Genomic DNA, 10,753 nt, shown 5'->3' with positions numbered 1-10,753 from the left:
GCATTGCCTGCTCTTCCAAAGGTCCTGAGTTCAATTCCCAGCAACCACATGGTGGCTCACAACCATCTGTAATGAGGTCTGGCACCCTCTTCTGGTCTACAGGCATACACACAGACAGAACATTGTATGCATAATAAATAAATAAATATTTTTAAAAAGTGGTTTCTCTGTGTAACAACCCTAGCTGTCCTCAACTTTAGACCAGGCTGGCCTTGACAGCAAAGTGCTTTTCAAGCATGAGGCCCTGAGTTCTATCCCCACACAACAGGACATGATGAACACTGGGAAGATCAGAGAGACCTGGGACTTGGTGTTGTCACAGAGTCACTGGCATTGGGGTACTAAGAGTGAAAAAGATGAGCTGTAGCCAGGTGGTGGTGGCACATACTTTCAATCCCAACACTTAGGAGGCAGAGACAGGTAGATCTCAGTAAGTTCCAGGACAGCCAGGACTGTTATAGACAAACCCTGTCTAGAAAAAAAAAAACAAAAAAACTGCAGAGTAAATTTCTGCAGTCAGTAGTCGTGGAAGGTGTGCCCATAGCACACATCTAAGGAAGCGTCAGAGGGGAAAAGATGAGGACTGCAACATGCTTCTCGGTGGCTGCTGAAATCACCACAGGTTAGGACAGGAGTCACGTGAGAGATCGCCCTGTAAAGAGCTATAGAGAAGGAGGAGGAAGGAGTTGCCTGGAGTCCCTGGGTGTTGAAACAAAGACCCGTGCACCATCAGAGCATGAGTTAGGAGGTAGGTGGTGAAGGTCTCAGATCAGCCTCTGGTTCCTGAGTTGTGGGAAAGAAGGCAGCTTGCCATTGGGGAGCACAGGATGGCAGAGGCCAGAGTATGAAACTCTATGTACTATCATTTTGTGAGTGGCTTTAATATGCCAAAATGTTTTATTTTTTAGGCTTTGTACCTGATAGCAACAAATGGAACTCCTGAACTTCAGAATCCAGAAAAACTTTCTCCAATATTTCGGGATTTCTTAAACCGGTGTTTGGAGATGGATGTGGAGAAAAGGGGTTCAGCCAAAGAACTGTTACAGGTAAATTTGGTGAAGGTAACTTTTGGAGGATGAACTTTCTAGTGCTGATGCTTCCCTTTTCACTTGCCACATGCCCGGCAGTTGCTTTACTTTAGGCTTTCGTGTCTAGCAATAATTTAAAAAAAAAAAAAAAAAAAAAACTTAATTGTGGTGGCCAGGCAGTAGTGGCACACACCTTTACTCCCAGGACTTGGGAGGCAGAGTCAGACGGATCTCTGAGTTTGAGGCCATCCTGATCTACAGAATGAGGTCTTGGATAGCCAGGGCTATGCAGAGAAACTCTGTCTCGAAAAACAAAACGTGTGTGTGCATTTGTGTATGTGAACAGACATTATGGAGGTCAGAAAAAACTAGCAAGAGTCGGTTCTTTCCTTCCAGCAAGTAGGTCTCAGGGATGGGGTAGAGGTCGTCAGACTTGCCGGCAAGTGCCTTTACCTGCTGAATCATCTCTTTCTCCTTTAAAAAAACAATTTTTAGTTGCATAATTTTTAATCATAGTAAGTTTCTGTAATTAATCAAATCTTGGACCTGTTCAGTGCTGTTACGAGTATATTTATGGGTCTTAACTCTATAGAACTATTTTATTTCTTTATTCATTCATTTCTGTGTGGCCCAGCCTGGCCTACAGCTCGCCAATGTTGTTGAAGATGGAGACTGATCTTGCCTACCAAGTACTGAAATCACAGAGATGAACCACCATCTGCTTGTGCAGCTAGGGATTGAACCTGGCCAGGACTCTCTGCATGGAAGGCAGGCACTCTGTCTTCTGAGTATACTCCTGGCCCCTTAAATCTTTAGATGTTATGCAATTAGGAAAATGTACTGGGGGTTGGTAAAGTAGCTTACTGAGTGAAAGTGCTTTACACCAAGCCTGAAAGGTTCAATCTCTAGACACACACACACACACACACACACACACACACACACGAGTCTCACACACACAGAGTCTCACACTAAATAAATGTAATTAAAGAAAGGGGGGGAAAGAGCCCAGGCATTATAGTTCACACCTTTAATCCCAGTACTCAGAGGATCTCTTGAGTTAGAGGACAGCCAGGGCTTCACAAGAGACACCTTGTCTTTAAAAGCTGAAAAGAGAAGAAAGAAACAGAGTAACTTCTTTTTTTAAAAAAAAATATTTATTTATTTATTATGTATACAATATTCTGTCTGTGTGCATGTCTGCAGGCCAGAAGAGGGCACCAGACCTCTTTAAAGATGGTTGTGAGCCACCATGTGGTTGTTGGGAATTGAACTCAGGACCTTTGGAAGAGCAGGCAATGCTCTTAACCACTGAGCCATCTCTCCAGCCCCAGAGTAACTTCTTAGTAGGCAAAGATTGCTGTGAGTTTGAAGCCAGGATAAGTTACAGCTCAAAAACCAAAGCCAGGGCTGGGGAGATGTCTCTTATAAAATCCAAGCATGAGTTTTGATCTCTAGTACACATCCAAGAAGCCAGGTGTAGCTGTGTATGTCTGTACACTATATATCTATACATTATAGGTGTCTATACACTATGTATGTCATCTATATACTGTATATGCTATTTATACATGACATGTCTAGGCACTATAGTGTCTATACATTATATATCTGTGCTGTGTATGTCTGTACATTATATTGTACTGTATCAGTCTAGATACTATATGTGATGTCTATGCACTATGTGTCTATATGCTATATGTCTATACATTCGTCTATATACTATATATACACTGAAGTCTGTACAATATATATGTATGCTATATGGCTATACACTACATGTATCTGTACAACACATATGTCTATACACTATACATGTCTATATACTTTGTATGATGCCTATACATTATATATGTTTATGAACTATGTGTGTCTATGCACTGCATGTCTATATATGTATATATATGGTATCTGTACACATATATGTGTTTATACACTCTAGTATTGGGGAAACAGACAGATCCTTGGAGGCTGTTGGCCAGTTTAGCCAATCAGTGGACACCAGGGTCAGTGAAAGACACAAGGAAAAGTGATAGAGAAGGCCTCCTGACATTGACTTCTGGCCTCCACACTTACACACAAATATGAAAACAGCGTACAAGCTCATGCCACACACACAAACCAGCTCTCCTTGGAGCTGTAAAAGTGATGTCCTGACTGTGAGAATTTTAGGAATCAAAGTACATGTTTTGTTTAATAAACAGTGATCCATAGGTAATTTGGGGCTTCAGTTTCTTTTTTTTTGGTTTTTCGAGTCAGGGTTTCTCTGTGGTGTGGTTTTGGAGCCTGTCCTGGAACTAGCTCTTGTAGACCAGGCTGGTCTCGAACTCACAGAGATCCGCCTGCCTCTGCCTCCCGAGTGCTGGGATTAAAGGCGTGCGCCACCACCGCCTGGCGGGGCTTCAGTTTCTAAATGTATAACATTTCTATATTTTCTTTCTCCCCTCCGTTTGGCAGCATCCGTTCCTGAAACTGGCCAAACCATTATCTAGCTTGACGCCACTGATCCTGGCAGCTAAAGAAGCCATGAAGAGTAACCGCTAACGCCATCACTGAGGCCTTGTATTCTTTTATCCATTTTCTAAAAGAAGTTTTTTAAAACATGAAATTGTTACTCTGAGAGATGTAAAGAGACAGTCTGCATCACAAGGAGAAAAACAAGCCAACTTCTATTTTCTAAAGATGACCAAGAAAAAAATTACAGTAAGAGAATTATGACTTCCAGATGAGCCCCTGCTTTAGGGTCCAAAAGGAATTGTGGACTGCCTCGCTAGCCTTCCATTTCAGCAGACAGCGCTTGCCGTGCACGTACTGTGTGGTGTCTGCCACTGCAATAGATCCTGTCTATTGTCTCCTTTGGGATACTTCCATACTTGAATGTCAGATTCGAGTTTTTCTGAGTATTTCTTAATCTGCTGGTCTCACCTCCCCTTTGTAGCCTTCCCTTCCTCCGATCTGATCCTCTGGAGTTGTTGCCTAAATTGAAGGCAAGTGTGACAGAAATTATGTAGCTCTTTATATTGGCCAAAGAGCTTGACATGTTGTGACTTTTTATAGAAGTTAGGACCAGCGTTGTACATGTATTTCAGTCTAGAGCTTAAACTGAAGGGGAAAGTTTGTGATTTTTACCTTTTTTAACAAATGTGAAAGAGTCAACTTTAGAAGTTTCATGGTAATGAGTTTTACATTTGTTACATGTATAGAAAGGACTAATAATCTATATTTATAACTAAATCATTGATACAGAGAAAGACTCCACTGACTGTATGTTCTTACCATTTTTGTCTTTTCTGCCTGTTTCTCCTCAGATTTGGCTTTAGGAACCAAAGTGATTTGTTCTTCCGCTTGGACTGCATGCCTTTGGTGCCGGTCCCTTCCCTTTTGTTCCCTTGGAAATGAGTGTCTGTATGTGTTGCGATTTTAGGTATCGGGTTTTGTTCAAATCAACCCTTATTTCGCATACACCCGGGCAAGTAATAACCATTGAATTTTCAGAATTTAAAACTTAAGAACTGTTTTTCTCTTTAAAAGGAAAAATATTTGGGAGTAGCAGAAAGCAAGAGAGATTTGAACCTTGGTATTCTAGGCTAGTTGTAGAAATGAGATGGCATTGTTGTAGAGATGAAGCTCATGGCAGTAAACTGTAAAGATTCATCTGGTTTACAGTGCTCCCAACCCATTATGTTTTACTGCGAGCGATAAAATAGCAGAGTACATGGTGTTGGGGTAGTTTAGTTTTTGTTTTTCCAAGTGAATATTCATGTAAAAAACTGGAGAAAGAGACTGCAATGTGCATATTGATAGTGATACTTGTTATTCTAAAGATTTAATGAGAGGTCTGTGACCTGTAGCGTTAGCTCTTAGCCTGCCCTCCCCTTTCTGTCTTTTCTCTCTGCTTCTCCTTATTGCTTTGTTGTTTTGCCTGTGGAGGAGGAAATTGTCTATTCTGCGTTCCTGGGGCCACAGAAGAGGAAGTTCTGTGGTTGGTTCAGGCACCTGTCCCTGCCATTCCCTTTCAAAAGAACTTGACACATGCTTGCCATTCTGCACAGTACGAATCATGAGTAAATAGGTGTGCTCTTTGGGACACTTGGGGAAGGGGTCAGAGTTTCATTTCCTGTTGTGCCCATTCAGATACGAGGATAAGAAGAGGTCTCTGGGGTCTTCATAGCAGAAAGGTCTTCAGTGAAACTCCACACTAGAGCACTTAATGTCCTGTTGTCCTTGTGATTGCCTTTCTCTCTGGACTGCATTTGGCCTTCTACAGCTGTCACTAAATTACAGAAACAACTGTATATTTCTGCTGGGAAGCTGCAGTGTCTCTTGAGTTGCAGATGTGAGCATTGTTTGTAAACGGTTGTCTGGGTAGATGATAATGGTGATGCTGCCGACAAAGTAGAAAGCCAGCGAGATGATGGAACTGGTCATCTGTCCCATGACTGCTCAAGAAGGCACTCCATCCTGTCTTAGAGACCACAGGGGACACATGCCAATGCCCCCGCCGTACGCTGTGACTCCACAAGGGCTTTTCCCTCAACAGAAGCAGTTTGGGGTTTGTATTTACAATTTCTTGGATGGTTACTTGGATGTCCATTGCTGGCGACGGACTTTGTCATTCACACATGACTCCGAGGTTAAGGGAGCTGCACTGTTGTTTATTCTCTCCTGACCTGGACAGACTAACCTGTAATAGTTTAATAGTAATGGTTAATTTTGAGATGTGTCATTTTTAAACAAAATAATCTTTAAAGCAATATAGAATTGTGATTTATTAGTTAATTTTAAATTAAAATGTTGAGATCCTGTTAAAAGACAATTGTATGACTTGAGATTCATATTTTTTTAATAATTGCCTCTGTATCCCTCTCTTTTGTCATCTCTTAGAGTAGGAAACCTCATTGAACCTACTTTAGTAGTCCTCTAGTGTTGTTAGGAACTGTCCCTTCCTTATTTATTGTCTTACTTTGTGGTAGGCCCAAATGTATCTGTCTCTCTTGTTCCTTTTGCTGCTTTTACAGAACACTTTATCCTACCTAGAATAGTAAAAAGTAACTGCAGCGTTCCACACCGTGACTGGCACAGCTTTGCCGTCATGTATTGAGTTCCTGGAACAAAGTAGGAGCCTTCTTCCATTCAACATAAAATATTTAGCTGCTTGAAATGTCTCTAGTGACCACCAGTCCTAAACAGGCTTTGCCTTTGACAGGCAACTTTAAGCTGCCTAGAAGTATTTCTCATGGGTTCATGTGTATACACTGTGTTCTTACCAGAACATGTTTACACCTTATCAGACCTTGGTCATCTGGTTTTGAATATGAAAATGTTTGAAGTGTACTGAGATCTGTAGTCAGTAAACTGTCAAAGTGTTATGGGGTTGCCAGCAGCCGCTAAGGCCATTTTCTGCCAAGCCTAGCCACTAGGATTTGAGAGTACTGACTCCTGCAAGTTGTTATCTGACCTCTGAATGTGTATGTGCGCACACATACACACACATACACACACACCATCACATGGGCAAATGTAATTGTTCTTTTCTTTTTTTATATAGGGTCTCTCTGTATAGGCCTGGCTAGGTTAGAACATAGGTAGATGAGGCTGATCTCACTCAGAGAGATTCCCCTGCCTCTACCTTCCAAGTAATAGGATTAAAGGTATGTACCACCCTGTCCTGCACTTACACTGTTTCTAATGTAGCTTCAGACTGTAGTTAATGGGACTGGAGCTGTAGCTCAGTGATGAATCACTTGCCTAGCACACACAAAGCTCCGAGCTGATCCCTAGTTCCAATAAAAACAAAGAATCTAGGCTGCTATTTGACATTACTGCATAATTTAAAAATTATTGCTAAAATCCAATTAAACGCTTCTTTTTGGTTTTTCTAACAGAATTTCATAGCACTATACAAAACAGATTGGTCTTCCTGGCCACCCTTGTGCCTGTGATAGATAGTTTAGTGGTTTTTCTGTAGTGTAGCATGTGTAAGGAAAATCCAAACATGCTGTACATTCGCTGACCGCTCTGGCAAAGATGCTGGGTTAGATGATGTGGCATTCGGGAGCAGAGTCAAGCACTGGCCTGCTCCTTGAAAGAACTCAAGTCTTTCTCATTTGCTGTATTCTATATTACCCAAAGAGCAGAAGAAAATACACAGTAACCTTGTCAAACATGTTCATTCTGTATCAAAAAGCAAAGCAAATAATTGGTCCTCAAAATTTTTGGTTGGAAAGTAGTCACTTTTTTATTTATTTATTGTTTTTCTCTTTTGATAGGTGGAAATTGAGTTGAGTAAAAAGTAACTTATTTCTGTTTTGTCTTCAAATTTCATATTGCCTTCTATTTTTAATTTAATCCCACATAACTGTTCTTTGCTCTTAACTGCTGTATTTCATGACTGAATAATTTTGTTCTTTGAGAGCTAGAAATAAATTTTCATGTCCATTTTTTCTTTTCTTAAATTTCCACTTTTTGTCAGAATAACATCAAAGAATAAATATTTAAAAGTCTTAATAGATTTTCTGCCAGGCGTGGGGGCGCATGCCTTTAAATCCAGCTCTAGGGAGTTAAAGGCAGGCAGATCTCTGAGTTTGAGGCCAGCCTGGTCTACAGAGTGAGTTCCAGGACATCCAGGGGTGCACAGAGAATCCCTGTCTCAAGAAAGGTTTTCAAAGAAAATACTAAGATTTTGAAGGGGAAGGAACAGACTGTCACATAGCCCAGGCTGTCATCAAACTTGTTATGCAACCTAGGGTAACAAACTTCTCCTGCCTCTTGTTCCAAGTGCTGAGATTACAGACCTATCCACCATATTCAATCTCACGAAGTATAAGCACTCAGATGCTGGGTTTCACATACGTTAACAAGGATTCCACCAGCTGAACTGCATCCCCACCCATTATGCTAGTGTTTTTAATGATGACTGTTTTAGACCAGTTCATGGTGTCATGGTACCATATTTGTTTGGACTCAATGTCTCCCACGCTGGCCAAGGTTTGTCTTGAACTCCTGATCTGCTCAGCCTTGTAGGAGCTGGGATTACAGGCTGTGCCACCACAGTTAGCGCTATCTTAACTCTATTCCAGAGCTCCAAATTAAGAGGGGTCCTTAGAGAGCCTGAGTAGGGGACTGGAGAGATGGCTTGGGAGTGAAGGGTGCTTAGTCTTGCAGAGCATTCTCAAAACCATCTGTAAGTCCAATTGCAGGGGATCAGATGCCTTCTCCTGACCTCCCTGGCCACCAGGCATGGTACACATACATTCATGCAAGCAAAACAGTCATGAACATACAATAAACTATGGTTGGACAGAAAACACAATCCTTTATCCTAAATCTGATTCAGAATAAACTTAAAAATACTCCTAGCTGGGCTAGGAGTTCAGTCAGCAAAGTGCTTGCCAAACAAGCATGAGATTGGAGTTGGGTTTCTAGAAACCAAGTAAAGAGCTGGGTGTGGTGCCTCACACATAAATTCCAGCACTGAAGACCTGTAGAGATGGGCAGGTCCCTAGGGCTCACTGGCAGCCAGCCAGCCAATCCCCTAAGTGACAAGACACTACCTCAAAATACATGGTGAAGAGTTGACACCTGACGTCAGCCTCTGGCCTCCTAGTGCATATGTGGACACATAGCCCACTGCCATTCTGATGTGCCTGGGCATCTGAGAAACTAATGTTTACCTGACTGAAGTGTAGCATGGGGGCAGGAAGAAGGTAGAAGAGAGGGGAGTGGAAAAAAAATGTATAGTTCAATAAAAAAACCAAAACACTAAAGTACATTACTTAAGTCATGTTGTTTGTAATGGTGGAGTGCATAACTTGGTGTGACACCTGAAAGTCCACTATGAAGAAAGCACAAAATGTGTATTGTTTTAGACTGGGGTCCAAGGCATGGCTTGTGAAATATTTATTAAACTATTGGGTTTGGTTCTGTTCTAATGCACCCATTTTGGGGAGGAGGAACTTAGATGAATTAATGCATGATCTTAACATGGTATAACTTTATGTGCATGTTTTTCACTTTGAAGTTTGTTAGCATGTATTATACATAATGGATTTCATTGTATTTTTTTCAATATGTACAATGTCTTTGGTCCTATCACACACACCTCATAACTCTCATGTCTCTAGTCCCAGTTTGTTTTTGTTTGGTTTGTTTGTTTGTTTGTTTGTTTTGCAGCAAGGTCTTCTCTGTGCTCCCCAGACGGGGCATAAGCTCATAGAATTAAGCAGCGCCCTTACCTCAGCTTCCCAAGTAGCCAGGGCCAGATTCTCATCCCTGGCTTCTAACTTTTTTGCAGGTCTCAAAACCTTTGCCTAAGAACAGCTAAAAAGTGCCTCAGTGGTTGATACCAACTACTTCTATGATTTATTCTGTACTTGTCTTTGATGTCTCTGACAGTTCCCCTCTGATCCCAGCAAAACCACACTTGCCAGCATCGCCATTGACTTCCTAGTTAAGTTTCACAGCTCTTGTTTGTTGTGTGCATGTGAAGGAGTCAGTTCTCTCCCTGCCACTGTGGACAGACTTGAGCATCAGTGCATTTGCTATTGAGCCAAATCCCTGGCCCCTTACCAGCTCTTCGTCGTCTTTCTGAATGACTTCTATTACATTGGGCATAGCTGACTTGGTAGTGATTGGCCAAGCAGTGTTTTAATTAATACAGTTCTGTGTAATTATTTCAGATCTGAGCAGCCAGGAACGAATTAACAGCCTCCACCAAGACTGACTAACTCAAAAAAAAAAAAAAAAAAAAAAAAGGAGGAGAGAGAAAAGTTTTTGCTGGGCGGGAGTGATGGGCCCATGGGTTAAAGTGCTTATTGGGAGCATGACTTGAGTTCAGATACCCAGAACCCACATAAAAGCTGTATGTGTAGCCAGCCAGGTGGTGGTGGTGCACAGCTTTAATCCCAGCAGCACTCAGGAGGCAGAGGCAGGCGGATCTCTGTGAGTTCCAGGACAGCTAGGACTACACAGAGAAACCCTGTGGTGGGGGAGCTGGATGTGGAAGCAGGAGCATGTAATCCCAGCATGCCATGGGCAGGTGGGAGATAGAGACAGGATAATCCCGAGAAGCTATTGGGGCTCACTGGTCTGGTGTACACAGCAGAAAAGGAGACCCTATCTCAAGTAAAGTTTTTTGTTGTTGTTGTTGTTGTTGTTGTTGTTTTGGATTTTTTTTGTTTTTTGTTTGTTTAGTTTGGTTTGGTTGGTTTTGTTTTTTGGAGACAGGGTTTCTCTGTGTAGCTCTAGCTGTCCTGAACCGTAGACCAGGCTATCCTCAAATTTAGAGATCACCAGCCTCTGCCTCCCGAGTGCTGGGGCTAAAGATGTGCACCACCACTGCCTGTCAAGAAGATTTTGTTTACTTTAGAAAGAGAGACTGTCTCAAGGCCGAAGTTGAGGACCAGCACCTGATGCTATCCCTCCGACCTCCACCTGCTCACTGTGAAGTATGTGCCCATATTTACAGCTACTCAGCTACACAACACGTGGTAGACAGCCCTGGCTGCCCTGGAACTCAGTAGATACTCCACCTGCCTCTGCCACCCAAGTCCTGAGAGTGAAGCCATACATGACTAACCAGCATGCACAAAACATGCACAAAATTAAAAAAAAAAAAAAAGAGCCGGGCAGTGGTGGCGCACGCCTTTAATCCCTGCACTCGGGAGGCAGAGGCAGGCGGATCTCTGTGAGTTCAAGACCAGCCTGGTCTACAAGAGCTAGTTCCA

At 42.2% G+C, this 10,753-nt stretch overlaps 1 protein-coding gene across 1 annotated transcript in view; it reads left to right on the top strand.

Moving 5' to 3' along the window:
* The window catches only part of Pak2 (p21 (RAC1) activated kinase 2), a 64,413-nt gene extending 56,999 nt beyond the window's left edge, over positions 1-7,414 (top strand). Inside the window, exons 14-15 of the mRNA XM_005344830.3 lie at positions 909-1,046; positions 3,486-7,414. Coding sequence (XP_005344887.1) covers positions 909-1,046; positions 3,486-3,572 — 225 coding nt within the window. The 3' untranslated portion in view covers positions 3,573-7,414. The remainder of the gene's footprint in view (positions 1-908; positions 1,047-3,485) is intronic.
* Positions 7,415-10,753: the final 3,339 nt, after the last annotated feature.

This window comes from Microtus ochrogaster, chromosome 2 (genome assembly GCF_000317375.1).
Source record: "Microtus ochrogaster isolate Prairie Vole_2 chromosome 2, MicOch1.0, whole genome shotgun sequence".
Taxonomy (NCBI): Eukaryota; Metazoa; Chordata; class Mammalia; order Rodentia; family Cricetidae; genus Microtus; species Microtus ochrogaster.
This window is presented reverse-complemented; position numbering and strand designations above follow the sequence as displayed.